This window comes from Fundulus heteroclitus, chromosome 4 (assembly GCF_011125445.2).
Source record: "Fundulus heteroclitus isolate FHET01 chromosome 4, MU-UCD_Fhet_4.1, whole genome shotgun sequence".
Classification (NCBI taxonomy): Eukaryota; Metazoa; Chordata; class Actinopteri; order Cyprinodontiformes; family Fundulidae; genus Fundulus; species Fundulus heteroclitus.
In genome coordinates, this window is record NC_046364.1 from 30023568 (window position 1) to 30040360 (window position 16793).

General features: G+C 38.9%; 1 protein-coding gene across 3 annotated transcripts; it reads right to left on the reverse strand.

Annotated features, from left to right (window-relative positions):
* Positions 1-314: 314 nt before the first annotated feature.
* Positions 315-15997, reverse strand: hnf4b (hepatic nuclear factor 4, beta). 3 transcript variants are annotated; one of them, XM_012882438.3, is made up of 11 exons: positions 15936-15997; positions 13377-13752; positions 9860-10031; positions 8872-8966; positions 6394-6500; positions 4714-4845; positions 4530-4617; positions 4281-4433; positions 903-1163; positions 721-804; positions 315-571 (listed from the first exon to the last, which is right to left on the reverse strand). In XM_012882438.3, the coding sequence occupies exons 2-11, from the start codon at positions 13462-13464 to the stop codon at positions 528-530; spliced, it is 1224 nt and encodes a 407-aa protein (XP_012737892.2). In that variant the 5' UTR covers positions 13465-13752; positions 15936-15997; the 3' UTR covers positions 315-527. The 3 variants fall into 3 exon arrangements, with proteins under 3 accessions (XP_012737892.2, XP_012737896.2, XP_012737894.2); XM_012882442.3 differs by having other exon boundaries at positions 315-538; positions 15936-15995; XM_012882440.3 differs by having other exon boundaries at positions 903-1160; positions 15936-15993.
* Between the last annotated feature and the right edge of the window lie 796 nt (positions 15998-16793).

A 16793-nucleotide genomic window follows, 5' to 3' on the forward strand; every position in this document is an offset into this window, starting at 1 on the left:
TGAACAAGGGAATAGGTTGTGAATAAGGGGGCCCATAGCCTTAAGGGAGAGTAAAGGATAATTAATTATTTTCTGCCAATAATTTATGAAACCTGTCTTTTGAAAATGCCAAAGAACAAGACTGTAGCGCCCTCTGTTGGACATCTTAGATCAGTGCACCCTAATGCGGTCACTTTAGCCTTACCGTTGCTTTTTTACCCTCTTTTTCTTGACACTGTGCTCTATGTTGTCAGTTTAAGGGTCCCTGCCCCTATTTGAAATTTCCCATTTAAAATGTATCGAACAAAAAACAATCTTTCAACACAAACTGAGGTGCGTAACTTGTTTATTTCTGGATGTTTGTATTTACATTCAGTACTGAATACATGACTGAGGCTCTTTATTCCTGCTTATGTTCTTTTTAAGGCTCTGCAGGACTCCAGTCCTCCTTGGTTGAGCTGTTGCTCCTCGAGGTGTTCGTTGGTAGGGGACCTGCACCTCGGGTACACTGTGGGCACACCGGCAGCCTCTCCATGTCTGTGGACACCTCAGTGCCAGTCTGGGTGGGCAGCAGGAAGACTAGTTGTTAGAACTGACAGAAAAAAACACGAGTCGCTTCTTTAAGTGCTAGGAGTTCAGCGTGTGAGATAACTGCTGTAACATTAAGACAAATGTCTGGTAGGCAAAACGAAACCATCTGCTGGTAAAATATTGACTCCTATTGATTGCTCTGATACTTACTGGCTGAAGAATGGGAGATTACCGAGGCGAAGGTGGCGGGGGAAGATCGGAGGTCATTCCGACGCTCGCAGTTCAGGTCACTGCCTGTAAGATGTGGGAAACGTTGCAGAAAAGTCAACTGTAAGTGAATGTTCATTTATTAAACCTTATCATGTGCTAAACACAGTGCAGTGTTATCCTGCCTGCACTCTGTCCTTCCTCTGTTGCAGTTTCCTCTCCAAGCAGCATCTCCAGCAGCAGGCTGTCCATCCTTGCTTCACCGAGCAGCTGTGCCAAATGGAGCGTCTCCACCATCTGCCAGGCAACACTCTGCAGGGGAGGAAGGATGAGCAGAAGTTCTCCAAACCTTCCTCGTTGCTCACACGTTGCTTCCTCTAGAAGAACGTGGGCCTGGAGGCGTAAGTATCGGATCACCTGAGGGTTCTCAAGCCCCGGACAGTCTGCTGGAAGAAGTTGAAGATCATTAAACTTGGGTGTATTAAGGCAGAGCACACTCAAATAATGATTTTTAATGATGAAAAAAATACCCACACCCACACAAAAATAGTCATACTGTTGAGTTTTGGAGTAGGGCTATTTTAGATTTGCATTGAATCGATCACCAAAACATGGATAACAAAACTGATAACCGATTCATCTATAAATATAGAACTCTTGAACTTATTACACCACCTTCTCAGATATAAAAATACAATGTTTATTTGTCTAAAACTGGCTCTAGTTTAGCAGTTAAACGTTGAGATTATTAAATGACTGCACACTTTTTTTGACAAAAGTGGAACAATAAAGAAGATTTCTGGATAGCTCGGAGGTGTGCTTGTTTTAATCTTTTGAGCTTAAATTTATTACTATTTGTAAAAATATTAACATGTGCTTTGATCTCCAGTCAATATGACATGTAGTCCTTTGAACCCTTAGAAAAAAGTTTAATTCGTGCTTCGTTAGCGGAATGGCAAAAATGTGACTTGAGGTGCAAAAGTCTGAATTCCTTCTTATTCAGCAGTGTTATGACGTGCAAATACGTTTTCCAATGTAAATTTTTCAGTAGTTACTATGAAGGTTAAACTATTACTTGCCACTGTTCACACAAATCCCTCAGATTTGACCTTTAAACCTCAATAATTACTTTCAGTCATTTCAAAATATCGGACCAACCAAAATAACCATTTAGCCTCATGGACTCTCCATAGCCTTTGGCTAATTTAGAAAATCATGAAGCTTTGAATAAATTTCTATGTAGTGGTAAAATTAAATATTGGTGTCTTTTAGTCCATAAATTCTTTACAGGTTTGACGCTTTAAAGGGGCCTAGTCACGTACTATGAGTTTCTTTTTATGACTACTTTTTCTTCTTCAGCAGGTCACTATGGTTGCATTGAAAAGCTTTCTGATTAAACGATCACTCCCTGTTTGCTTATTATATTTTATTTCTGTGCTTTACACTTTTTTTGCTTCATTTGCTAGTAAGGCAAGGTAAGGCAAATTTATTTATATAGCACAATTCAGTACAAAGATAACACGTGTATATTTTTGTGTCAAAGTGCTGTACATGATTAAAATATAGCAAAAATAAAAGCAAGAGGTGCAAAGATCTTTTCAGGTTCAAAAAGGACTAAGTAAACACTATCAGGACGAACGCTTGGCATATATTGTTTTATTTGAAGATGAATATATGTTTTTTTTTTTAAATAGTCATAGTACGTGACTAGGCCCCTTTAAAACTGAAAACAGCTCCAGTCAGGACATGCTGTAGTGTTTCTGTGAGTGTAACAGATTGCTGAAATGTTTGGTCTCTCAGTTAAGAGAATGTCGTTTAAGAAAAAAATAATATAATCCAGTTTATTATTGGCTGTGTAATTTGATGGATCTTTGTTTCCTCAAATCCCCTTCAGATCGGTTGATCTGCTCCTTCTGACAGAAGCTTTTCCCACAGATTACACTCAAGAGTGACTTGACTTCAGTCTTACAGAAAAAAAAATAGATCCAGCAAACCCATCGACCGAACCAGAGAAGAACCTGACTGCTGTTTTAATAGATTCTGTTCGTTTTTTTGTTTATGCCATATACTAAATTAATCTGATTCTGTGTAAAAAAAACATTTTGTTTGTTTTCCCTCCATACCTTAGACATGTGGTGCTTAGAAACTCTTCATTGACACCTTTCCTTTTGTGAAGAGCCCACTTCCAACTTCTAAATGAGAAACCAGCTAAAGTGTTTGTGCCGAGGCTTCCCCAATCAGCCAAGCTGAGGGAAACATAAGAGCAGCGGTCCAGTTGTCTCTGTCAGTGAGACCACGGCCCAATTTGGGACTATTGTAAGATGTTTACTTTTATGCCCAAAATTAGTCAAACCCCTGGCAGATTTAAATTTAGGATTATTTCCATTCTTCGTTCCCTTCATAGATTCTCTACCAGATTTGAGTCAGGAGTCTGACGGGGCCCCATTGAAATATTAATGTAACCTGTCAGAAGGAACATGTTGCGTTAAAACTGAATCTGGCCACGGTACGGCGGGTCCTGCTGGTTCTGAGACTTATCATTTATCTCTGTCTACTTATTGTATTTCCCCTGCTCTGATTGAAATACGGACTGCCGACCTGTCCAGGGTGTACCCCGCATCTCGCCCAAATGACCGCCGGAGATAAGCACCAGCACCCTATGACCCAGCATTGAAAATCAGGTATGGAAAATGAATGGATTAATGATTGAAATACAGTCTTTACTAAAAACTAAGTGGTAAAACTCCTTTCCTAAGAATCATTGGAGCAACTGTTAATATGTTTAATTTTGTAAGATAATATTTTGAGCATTTTAACACCTTGGCATTAAACTTTCCACTTTGTGTTTATACAATAGAGTTTGTTTTATAATTGTTTGTTAGGTGTTTGCTGTTCATTTCATTGGCTAGTTTAATGATTAATAGATAGAGCTCAGCTTGATTAACAATGTGTTAAATTAGTTTTCGATTGCTTGCTCCCGTTAATTTTCTGATTATTTTAAATGTCCATAGTAGTGTTGATCAGAAATAAATCCTTACAATTATAAAGACATCTTTACTCTCATATAAGTGGCTATAATTGTTCCATGGGAAGAATTGCAAAACAATGGAAAGTTTTTCTTGTCGGCAATCTCTATGGAGTTCTCCCAAATCTAACCATATGGTTTAGTTTTAACCTTCAAAGGCTGCTGATGAAGTTTTGTGAATTAGGGTTAATTATATATTCAACTCTAGTCGCAGAGAGTCTAACTTTGTTGAACAGAGAGAAATCATTGCTGCAGTTCACTCCTTGTTCTTTGGTTCTTCACTTTACTTTCTAAAGACCTCAGACCAGTATGCCATTAATCACAGCAGGCGACCAGGTCCGCCTTAAAGTAAAGAACTTTCACCATATCCAAATGTTTTACTCCCAAAATCCAGCTTAGCCGTACCACTCAGAAGAAAATCCGGGGGAAAACCGGCAAGAATATAAATAGACCTAAGCTGAAAATGAATACTTTGTGATGCCACAGAAGGTAGCAGGAGATAAATTATAACGCATACAGATTTAGAGTACGGGCTGACCTGGGGCAAAGAAAACTATGGCTCTGAGGCAAGCAAACTCTTTGTCAGTGATGTCCAGTTCCCTGAGAGGCTTGACCAGCTCCTCCTGGATTCTGAGAGCCACTCTGGACACCTCTAACCCCGCTCCTCTTAGGGGGATCACAAAGTCATTGCCTGGTCAGGAAACATAAACGTGTATAATAATAAGGATTACTGCAGAAATAGACGCTCCTCAGAAGGACAAGGAGTGAAATAAGTCAATTTTCTTACCTAAAAGAATGACATCGTTGTAAGGCAGCGACCGTCGTGCTGCCCCCAGTATAAGATGTTCTGCAGAATGAGTTCGTAGCAGATTTACCTACAAACACATGCAGGGTTCATGTTTTATACAAAGAGCTGCTGGAATTCACCATTTTATTGTGTATTGCATGTCTGTTTGTCAAGTTGCTCTCACCCTGTCATCTATGTGAAGGCCGCAAAACTCTGGGATGTGTTTGGCCCATTCCACCAGCAGGAGGAGCTGTTGCTTCATTGATTCAAAGACGTCTCCCACGCAGGCGGTTTTCTTGGTGCTGACGTCAGGACTCTGCGGTGAGAAGAGAACAGGCCGCCGAGAACAATGAAAGGCAGCCGGCCCAGACCCTGACTAATGAAGCCGTGGTCAACATGTCTAACTATTATGCAGGTAAATGAAAGACTTTTTTTTTTTTTTTTTTTAAAAAGTCTGACAATAATTTTTTTTGGGTTATCCTTTTCAAACAGGATTTTAAGCAAAAAGACACAAAAAACAAATCAAAACAAACAGACAAAAAACTTATTGCTTGAAAATGTTAGTCTCTTCTTAACATAATTCTAATAAAGTTTAGCTGACACTAAAACTTACAACAAAGTAAACAGGATTCACATAGTTTTTAAATTGAGCAAAGATGAGGAAATTTCTATTATTCCTATTTTTTTTTACTAATGTCTGCATTATCAAGTGTTAGTTGTTTCCATCCCTTCACTGTGTGGATTGAGCTGAAAACTGATTTCCTTGGTTTTCCTTGGTTTGACTGTTTGAATAGATAAACAGTGAAGCTATAGCTATATATATGTATATATATATATATATATATATATATATATATATATATATATATATATATATAGCTATATATATATATATATATATAGCTATATATATATATATATATATATATATATATATATATATATATATATATATATATATATATATATATATATATATAGCTATAGCTTCACTGTTAGAGACTAGCTAAGTTTTCTATGAGGGCTTAAATTCTGAGGCCAGAACATGCAGTTAGAACAATTTTCTATATTGTACATACTCAAAAAGTTATTTCAGTAAAATTAACATTTTGTTATTGTTATTTTGATAGAAATATGTCAGTGATTTTTTTTTTATGCCGCTGAGAAAACCCACAAAATCTGTATTAATTACAAGCATTTAACCCAATCCAAGTTCAAATCACAGTGGGAAAAGTTTGACCTTTAGCTGGTTGGTTTCTCTGAGCATGCTGTGCTACATTGTCTTGTTCCTACAGTAACGCAGACCAGAAAAAGAAACAAACAAAGATAGTCTTTCATGATTTCCATGGCCACCATAACCTTGTTTGATGCATGCATCAATGAAAAAAAGTAAAAAAAAAAGAAGAAAAAAACGATTTAAAGACAGCACTTTTGGTTGATTGTTGCATTTCTCCAGTGACATCCTGGGTATTTTAAAAACTGCTTGTGTTCTTCAAAATTAGGTCTAAGGGTTTCTTGTTAGGTTTTTCCCCCCCATGCATTCCTTTTAAATGGTAAAAACATATATATCTGGTTGTTATTATGTACTTGAAGACAAAATACCTCCATGCCAGACCTCTTGGTACATCAAATGGGCCATGATTAGACGAGGTCCCAGTGCAATTTTGTCCTTTAGTTCAATTATGAGTAACTAAATCCAACCCGAAGAGAGTCTGCCTAAAATGTAATCTAAGATTTTTTCCTCTCTGACCTTCACCAAAGTTATTCCCAGAAACAGAGAAGGATCCATTTGCCAGTCATGGTTAGGATCGGCATCAGTATTCATCACAGAACTTTGCATCTGAGATCCAGAGCAGTGTGTTACCTGTTGCACGCTGCTCTCCGCCTGCAGCAGCACGTCGACGGACAGAGTTCCTACTGGTTGTCCCTTGGCTCTGTGGGGGTTGATGTAGTCTCTCTCATTCTGAACAGCTGGAGATCGTAACATGGGAAAAATTGCTCAGAAAAGTTTATTGGCTCTTTATTATGTTAGCCCTGTACAAACTTCAACACATCGTGAAAGAAGCTGCCTTGTCGAAAGTCTGTTTATCCTGACGCTGCGATGCGGTTGACTCGCAACAACTCAGACCAGGGCTAATACAACAGTGAAGTGCTTCGTTATAAAAACAAAACCTACAGTGCAAAACTTTTCAGCACCTCAGATCTACACTGTATTACGCGTCGTTGCATCCTACAGGACCAAACTGCTGCATACAGATTAAATGAAACAGCAGGCACAGGATACAATAATAAGCCTATAACAAAATTATTATCACCCAGTCTGCATAATTGGTCATGTGCATGTACTCATAATAAGAGAATAATATAATTAGAAAGACAAAATAGTGCAGAAAAGAACCTGGAAATATGCAAATATGGATTTTTTATTATTAATAGTTTTTGCCTAAAAGTTGAATCGCTGCATTTGATTCATACGGTTTCATCACTTACTCATTGTGTCCACTGTGTTTGTGCGCCTCTCTCTGACATACTGTTGGATAGATTCACCTGGTGGGCACATAATTCCTCAGTCTAGACATTACACTCAAAAATACAGAAAGAGGTGGGGATCAAAATCCAAATTCTAAGACTGGTTGTGACTTTAAAACCAAGCAGGATCAGTTCATGGCGGCTTCACGCATACACGGTTCATCCAGAGGGGCGAACCTTTGCCAGATTTGAGCCAGAGGAAGATAGCACCTGCTGTTTGCTGAGGACAGTAAAATTGATGTGGTTTCACATCACAGTCCCCCAAAAATCTCCAATAATACCAGAAAGGTCTTAGATTTGTTTCCAGTTTCTTTGAAAAAGACTCACTAGCGGGGTCTGGATACTTGCTAAGCATGTCAACAAAGTCCATATGCTTACAGCACCACCTCTAAACACCTTGGAGATCTGCTTTCTCTCAAACTCATAGTCCCTGCTTTTTTTTTTACTCTGCGTCATGTAGATATCATCTTAATGCAAGACGTGGTTCTTTGGGTAATCTGCCAGCTTTATTGCCTGTTATTTTGGGATAAAACCAAAGCAAGTCCAAGTCACAACTAGCAGGATAAGGAAGCATTGACGGTCTCTGCTCTTATTGTTATTTACTGATTTCTAATGTGGACAACTGGCACCATTAATGATGGTCGGTCCAGAAGATATTGCCCGTCCAAAAAGCTGTTTCACATCTGAAGTGATGTGAAAAGCAACCTTTTGCTCAGTGGGCTGGGAATTTCATTACTTTGAATTTACATGTGATCAACGAAACACAATCTTGTCTAGGCTGATGCTCTGCGCAGCTTGATTTCGCTTTTAGTACTTTTGTGATTCTCCAAACTTAAATGGCACTGAATACGGTTTACTGAATGTATTAATCCTTTACATAGTACAGGGTAGTGTTTGAATCCAATTCTGATGAGTTATTTTCTTAAAACACATCTTCTCTAACAACAGCTTCGGACAAAAGCAGAAGTTAGTGCACGGATGCCTTGTGCTGCTCTGGCGGCAATATCATCGTTTTTGATTAATTATATGCACGAGTAATTATGAACGGCACTGTGGATGGCCTCAGACCGATTTCAGTGACTCTACAAAGTCAAACAACACCGCCAAGTCGCACAGTAATCATTCATCAGAGGCTTAGAAAACACATTAATCAAGCTACATGTGAAAGTAAATGAGCTGTTGACCCCCTTTGAGCTTTACTGACGTTTTCTTGCCTTTTTATTTCACCCATACTAAAGGGATTTTTTATGGGTCAGTAGTTAAGTCTAGATCTGGAACAAACTGTTAGAGCAAGCGCAGAAGTCAGGTATAAAATTCCCGGATGGTGGAGTCTTGTGTATTGCTTTACCACAGCTGTGCTCGAAGCTTAACTCAGAAGTAATGTTGCAGCACGTTATGGAAATCAGGCAAATTAGTAAAGTACAGATTAAAATTTTTGCCTCTGGCCTTCGCTTTAGCGTTTTGGGAGAAACATAATTTCAGGAAAATGCAAGCCAAATATTAATCCGTGCTAAGGAATTTTAATTATTCATGTGTGGAGAATAGACCTTTTTTCTCCCAGCATATCTGTGTCAGTCAGTGGAAGATAAGGCTAAGGATATGCAAGAATACTCAAGAACACGTACAAAAATGAACAGTAACGTGTTAAAGATCCAAACGTTTTCTTTTAGTTGAGCTGAAAACAATTGGTTTAAGCAGACACGTTTGCAAAGAGAATTACATTTCTGCTAGCTTTTCTGGTTTTAAAATATTGTGTCCTCTGAACAATGAAGGCAATTTGTTTGTTAGACGTAAAAACAAAAGCGATTCTGACCTTCCTTTCTCATTCCAGCCTTGAAACATTTACGCAGTCTGCAGTAACGACATTGGTTCCTTTTGTCTTTGTCCACAATACACTGTCGGTTGAACCTGTAAAATGTATACCATTTTAAAACACACATGCACATATTTTATTCTCTTTGGTGAATTTATAGCAGTACAGTACACATATTTTCCAAATTCGCAACAAATGTCACCCTATAGGCACTTAAGATTTGATCCGAGTCACGAGTCAGTGGCCCAATTAGTAAAAAAAAAGTTTGATCTAAGGAAATCCAGTCGATTGCATCAAGTTGCTGATTTTGACCAATTATGACAGTGGAGAGTTGACTTCACCGGGCTGTTTACTTCCACTGTCACCTCATGTCTAGATGGATTTCCAAAACAGACGATAAACAGAAGTTTAAACGTCCAAACTAAGCATGCATACTGTGACAATAGAACTGGCTGTTTTGTCATATAAAATATCTTGAAATGACATTGTTGTTTTGTGTTTTGGATCTATGCAAATAAACTGAAGTTATTTGATTAATTTAAAGAAGTGCTTATAGATAAGTAAAGATTAGCGGTTGGCTACAGTGCGTTGAGCCGAGGACGAACGCAATAAGTCAATTTAACCTTAACCAAAATCCATTTTTACAGTGTGCTCTCAATGATTTCTCCAGGGTTTGTGTGTACCTCTGTTCTTTCCGGGGTACTTATGTAATAAGGTCCATGAAAAGTAAAGAGACTGCTTGGATGTTGTACAAGGGAACTTTATTTTCTACATTTAAAGTCTCCAACACTGACTCCAGTGACATCAGCTTTGACACTTTATTAAACTTAACCAGTTTCCTCCTGCCGCCACCAAAGCCTTTATGAAACTTTTACAGCATATGAAGTGGGAGTCCCCGGCGCCTCTAATCGGAGTTTTATGTGGTCTCATACGGATTATTTTTGGGTTTGCTGTACTGGAGCAGAAACTTCGCTGCGAGGAAACTCACCTACAGTTATATTTTTGGTTGCTGCGAATGCTCCTCCTGAAGAAGCCCTTGCAGCCGTCACAGCTGGACGCACCGTAGTGTTTACCTGTGGCTCTGTCCGCACAAATAAAACAACGACTTCCGCCACCATCAGTCTGCGAGGCCGACGACGTGGATGCTGTTTCTGAGGAATCTGTAGAGTATGAAATAATATATATATTAAAAAAAAAAACAACAATCCCAAGCTTATAATGGAGTTATTTATAGTAAACATGCCTGAGGAAAAAAAAAAACAGACTTTGCTCCAGAGGAATCTCGGTAAGATCGCTCCTGAGAACATCAGCTTTGTTAAAACCAAACAGGTTTCAGGATGGAGATTATAGCTCTTGATCCCTTTCATCAATTAGGGCACATTAAGTCTAATCCCCCCCCCCCCCCACCCCCCCGAACACCTTTATGCAGGGGCTCAACTTCAGAACATCAGACTCATCAGGCGGTTGTTTTATCGTCCAGTTTGGTTCAGTGAGATGATATTAAAAGCAGGGTTATACAGTTTGAAGACTTATCGCTGCTCTGTGTGAGAATGCCAAGGGCCCTCTGAGGAGCTCTGCCAGTTATTACTCAGGAGGAGAAGGAAACTCCCCATTTAATTAAAGCAGCTAGAGGTCAATGTGAAGCAAAGTCCAGTCCTCTCTCCTTTGGCTAATTCTACCATGGGCCCTTCCGTGTTGCTCTAAACCGCACGCTGCCAGTGTTTGACTGCTGCTGCGGAGACTGTACAGACCCCAGGCAATAATGTCTTCAAATTGCACACTTCGTTTAAGCAGATGAGGCAGCTGGGGATTACGATTTAACAAGGAAAAGGCTTTCTGTGGTCAAAGATCAGTTAGATTGAATTAAGAGATTAGAATACGTTTGCCTCGGAGTTATATGGATTTGAGGAGCCGCCTGGTGATAAAAGTGCTTCATTTAAAGCGCAAAGGAAAGAGCCTCATTCAGCTCCACAGAGCCTTAATTGGAAGAATGATTTTTTTTTTCTTTTAGATTATGTAAGAATAATGAATTGTAAACGGAAATCTTGACTTGAAATCACATGTGGATGTTTATTGTACTTCAGCTTGCAAAACATTCGTACATCCAGATCCGTTTTAGCATGTTACAATCGTACACTTCAATGTAGCTTAATCAGGAGTTTATAGAGCAGAAAAAAAGTAGCACATAATTGCAGATGGGAAGAAAAATTATTTACACATTTTTATTACCACTAAAAATCTAAAAAGTGTCGTGAGCATATTTAACGAGCTTGCTTGATCTGATATCTCAAAAAGTAAAATCCAGTATCATTTATTGCCTTCAGAAGTCACCAAACTGTCTTACTCACAGAACTGTGAGCAGGTTGGTTTCTCCGGTCATCCTGCACCATTGCTCTTCTTTGCTAATACTTCTGGTGGTCCTCGCTGAATAAAGATGTCCATGAATGAGTTCTCTCTGACCCCCATCTGGTCTCCTCCAGCCTCTCTCAGTCCCAAGTTGTCACTGGTCGCACATTGCCATGGCCTCCATTTGCCCAGCTTCCGCATCCCATAATAAAACCTTCATCTTCATTATAATGGGCCGTTTTTCCAAGGCCTGCCATCTCACTGTTCGATCTATATTACCCACTACCACTACCAGCACTAAACTCCTTTTTTTTCAACATGTTTTCAGATTTTATCCCCACTAAAACAGATTTAGAAATAGGTCCACAATTCGTCGCCCAAGTCTGGGAGGATTTTTGCTCAGCTCTTGGTATCAAGTCCCAACTGTTTTCTGGCTTTCATCCACAAACCAACAAATCAACTTAACCAAGAGCTGAAAAAAAAAACAAACAAAAAAAAAAACGCTCCAATGCTTGTGTGCTACAAACCCTGCCTCCTGGAGTCAACACCTCCTCTGGATCGAGTATGCCCATAGTTCCCACATATCAGCAAAATCTGAGCTTTTTCCATTCAGGGGAATCTCTAGGTTATCAACCTTCTCTCCTCCCTGATTATTTCCCAGATTCGGTCATTCCTTCGGTTTGGACGCACCTCCTCCAATCCAGCTAAATTTGGAATCAGACCCAAGTCGCCCTTCAGCGCATCCCCTCCCAAAATAAGAAGATTGCAGACAGAAAGCTAATTCCAGCACCCATCTACTCACCCGGACAAGAGGTGTTGGTTATTATTCCAAACAAACTTTCCCCCAATTTTCTTGGCCTAAGATATATACATCAAGACTCTTTCCTCTTTTCACCTCAAATTACCACCTCACCTCGGCATTCATCCCACGTTCCACATGTCCCAGATTAAACCTGCTCTCATCAACTTCTCCAGGACTTCCACGTTCATCTTCAACAGTAAGCGCTCCCCTCTTCTCTAACTATCCCATTTACCTTCATCATCATCATCACTTACAATTCCCCTCAGTGCTCAGTGGTCTGAATCCAGGACCCCAGAAGGCTCGTCATTGCACAGTATTGTTTCAATGAACCGTTTAAACCTGTTCAGCGTGTCTGTAATCCTTGCTTGCTCCAGAGTCCAGAGTATGAATGTAACAATTTTGACGCAGCAGACAGGTCATGTCAGATGAAATGAAAACCAAACTTCTTGTCATACGTTCAGAGAGCAAATGTGAAGGAAAAGCCACGCACGTCACCCTGAACACGCTTGTACAGCTGTGTCTTTCAACCCTGGTCCAGAACATGCAGGGCGGTGTGCCCGGAGGATCGGAGTTGAGAAACACTGTTCTATAGCAGGACAGAAAGGCACCCCAGAGACGATGGGACGATAGAAAAATCCTGGAAGCAAACCTGATAAACATTTGGTAAAGGCTTGAGACCGGGACTGCCTTCCAGTGGCACAAACGCCTTAAACATACCTCCAGGGCTACAGAGCAACAGACTGAAGCAAGGTCATATTTTAAGATAACCCAGTCAAAGTCGAGACACAAGTCCAAATTAGAATTTGTGCAAAAAATTAGAAGATGGATGATTCCAAAGATGAATGTACAAAGTGTACAGTTTCTAGCTGATTAAAGGAGGTAGAAACCTACCACAGAAGAGCTGGAGCTATAACTGGCTCTGCAAAGGTTTGACTCAGAGGTGCCAAGTATGAAAACACACCACACATTTAAAGTTTTTATTATTTATTACTTTTCACCCCCAGTCTGTAATTATGCACGACATTATGTCGGTCTATAACACAAGAGTCCTTCCAAAAAAGCATTAAAGTTGCTGGCTGTAATGTGACAAAATAGTGAAAATGTTCACGTGGCAGGAACATTTTAACAACACCTGTGATGATGTAGAACAGGACGGCACAGTTTTGAGTGAGAACACCAAACAGATCTGACCCGTTGAAGGCTGACAGAACCGTTCTGGGACACAATTTCCTGTTTCAGCCAAGAAGATCGGTTGTAAACAAGCTTATGTATAAGACCTCGATATTATGTAGTCACTTTCCAAAAGAACTCAGGAGCCTTACACCTCTGGTTTAGATAAAAGGCAGAATTTGCATACCTGTTGTATTTCTTTGTAGCGGCATCAGCAAATAAGCGTTAAAGTCTTCGGCGGTAGCCGGGAGAATGATTGTCCCAGTAAGCTTCATGGTTCAGATGGTTTGATGGATTTCAAGCCCGATCTGCAAAACTCCACCAGTGTCAGCTGAAACAGAAGTTATTCATTCAGTTCGCTGCCACTTTGTCACAGTTATTCACTCTTCCAGTTCTGTCCCTTTCCTTTATTTGATTGCTTTTTTTTTTTGGGGGCTCCTAATCCGAGAGTGTAACTCCAAATGTTCTTTTAGTGAGTCGACAGGCTCCGTCTGCTGCGTCCCCCCTTCTTTGACCTCAGGGCTGAAATTTGGTCCTTTCTTTGTTTACCATTTTCGCGTCGGCTGCACAAATACAGGGGAAAGTTCAGAGGCAGATAAGATTTTCCACAAAGACAACAAACCGATAAAGAGATGTGAGAAAGACCTGTTGGTGGTATGAGGCTAGCGCAACGATACTTCGTCTATTCTTTTGTTTTTTATTGTTGGAAAATGGGATTTTGAAACGTCAATAAAGTCAAAGTAGCTTCCTAAGGTTGCCTGCTGGGATGTTTTCTTTTATTGAATTTTAGCTGAAAATAATACTGGGATTCTCTTTGCTTGAGTAATCAATATCACACTGAAGAGTTATGTGGCACAAACAAACAAATACAGCATCAGACTGTTGAGAAGAGCGTTTGTGGCGTCTGATTAACCTTTTGTTTTATCTTTGAGGCGTGACAAAATGCCTCATCGCAGGGGGTGCAAGTGACATTTGTTTAAAGTGGATAGCTTTTTTTTTGTTTCCCATTGATAAAAGTATTTTAGTTCCATGATGGTGAAAAGCTTTTGTTCATCTTGACTCATGAAAATATCTTTGCTAGAATTGATCAACACAGGAGTCCTTTGACACATAAAAAAAATCTATGCTGCTGTGATTCAGTTAACACAAGTATGCAAGTATTTTTTTTATTTATTTTTTTTGGTCATTATTGAAGCCATCCTGTCTCCTGAAATTTTAGTTGTGGAATCGGCATTGCAAAAATACAGTAAAGACAGGCACATAAAAGACAGTTGCAGTTATTTTTGCTGCAGTAAAGGGAGCCATATAAAAACTGGCTGTATATATATATATATATATATATATATATATATATACATTTTTTTTTCATGCTGGGCATTTCCGATTGCATCAGTCCATACATGCATTTTTACTAACTTCTGCAATAAATAAGTTAATTTTTAACTTTGTTTAAACATAAATCTGAAGCTCTGCATGATCTTGAATGCAGCATGAATAACAATTGTCCTTATGTAAAAAAAAAAAGGAAAGCGAAACACAAAGATAAAGTTTAACATAGCAGATCTCAGACTTTTTTTATTTTACAAATTATAACAAATTATACGTCACTCCTCTTATGAGCTTCCCAAGCGATGATATCCATCATACTTTAGTATAATAGGATTTCCTGGGTGAGTGGTACTCTTTCCTTCAATGTCATGCTAGGCCGCAGGTCAGACCTCCCCTGGCAGTGGCTCAGGCAGTCGAGCTTTATTTAGGTGATTGATAGATCGTAAAAACCACCCAGTCATAAGAGCATGGCAAAATGGGACCCTGTGGTCTGTGGGCTTCCATCAGCGAAGGGATAAAGTGACCCATGAATACTGATCGTCTCGCTTTAACATCCAAAAACACCTGAGTGACTATGTGCGTTATAGCGTGAGATCTGCAGTCTGAGTTTATAGCACAGATATTTTCAGCTCCTGCAGACTGATTGCCTTGGTTTAAAACATTTGTTTAACAAAGTTTAACATTCATCACTTAATACCATCCATCAGTATGTTGATTCTCTATGAACAGAAGTCAATCTAAACAAGTAGGCGTATTTCTCTAGAAGCAACCTAGAAGTCAAACTTTGTCCACTAGGGGAAGACAGAGTACACTTTATGCTGCCAAATTTGCTTCAACTTTACATCTTTAGCGTTCTTCATCTGTCTAATACAGCTAAGCCCAGAATTATTCAAACCCATGGCAGATTTAACTCATCTTTTAATTTGACCGGCATGGTTCTCCTGACAGGAAGGGCAATTTTAATATTTCAGAGTTCCCCAGCAAGAGTCCTGACTTGAACCTAAAGAAAAAAAAAAACTCTGTCGAGGGAGCTAAAGATTAGGGTGATGGTAATGAGGCCTTCAAATCTCAAACACTAGGAGCACATCACCAAAGACAAAAGAAAAAAAAAAAAAAACTCTTGGAAACAGGCTAATGGCTGGCGGTAAGTCCATTAAATGCTTTCCAACTGAATACTTGGAAGGGTACAAACACTTTTATGTCATTCTTAAAATGTAAATATAAACATAATAGAGGCCCATTGGACATTTTAACATCATCTTACATATACAAACAAATACATAAGAATTTAACAGCATGTGTCTTTTAGCATTTTCAGAATCCAACACTGATAAAATAAAAATAAATACACTTTTACCTCATCAGATGTAATATATATTAGAATAATTGTTTTATATCTTCTTAAAGAGTTTCAAACCTGGCAAAGTCCCCAATCTTCCTCTTATTGACAGCAGCTGGAAGCTTCACTGGGACAGTACAAAACAAGTTAACAGTGTTCATCCTGTACAAAAGAAAGCAAAAAAAGGATTTTATCTCTAAAAAAAAGAATTATATATGTTAATAAATGGTTTCTATGTCTTTGAACTCTAACTTGATCAGAAAAATTCTAAGATCATCTCTGAACAGATGCTAATTAAAAACTGACAGAAAATTGTTGATTAAAAATGTGAAAAGTCATCAGAAGAAAGGCTTTATAGTAAAATGAGACTAAACAATGTCACTCAGCAATTTTGACAAAAATCTGTTGGGTCTTGTATGCTGATTTGAAATAAGGCAAAGCGATAAATGAAGAACCCTGAATTTTATTCTAAATCTGTCAAAATGTGGAACCTTTAACACAGTTGGCTGTTCCTGTAGAATGGTAGGATTTTAGCATAAAAACAAAACTATCAGCGATCTCTTAGAAATTATATCTCAGGGGCCTGACCTCTGTTCTGTTGGAAAGCATGCAATCTGCCTGATGTTGAATTCTTGCCAGAAGATCCACAATCTGGTCAATTACACAAACAAACGATGGTCAAACGTTCATCCAGAATTTCGCTAACAGGCGGCTCAATGTCAGGTCATAGGGGAACATGTCCTAGAACATTAAGACAAACATTAGCTGTACTATATGGATGTTTTTCACTTTGTTAGTATACTATTGATCCTCTCCATGTTATCTACAACAAATTCAGAATAAATTAAAAAGTGTTAACAAAAACTGGTTAATTTTATTCATCTGGCTTTGTGAATATTGTTGGTTCTCAAACATAAAACCATCAGCTCTGTCAAT

Excerpts from the sequence above, each read along its gene's own strand:
- hnf4b (XM_012882438.3), bottom strand. The coding sequence starts at position 13,464 with ATGAAGCTTACTGGGACAATCATTCTCCCGGCTACCGCCGAAGACTTT. Across the intron at positions 4,434-4,529 it reads CAACGATGTCATTCTTTTAG|GCAATGACTTTGTGATCCCC; the intron begins GTAAGAAAATTG and ends TTTCCTGACCAG. Across the intron at positions 805-902 it reads AGAGGAAGGACAGAGTGCAG|GCAGTGACCTGAACTGCGAG; the intron begins GCAGGATAACAC and ends CACATCTTACAG.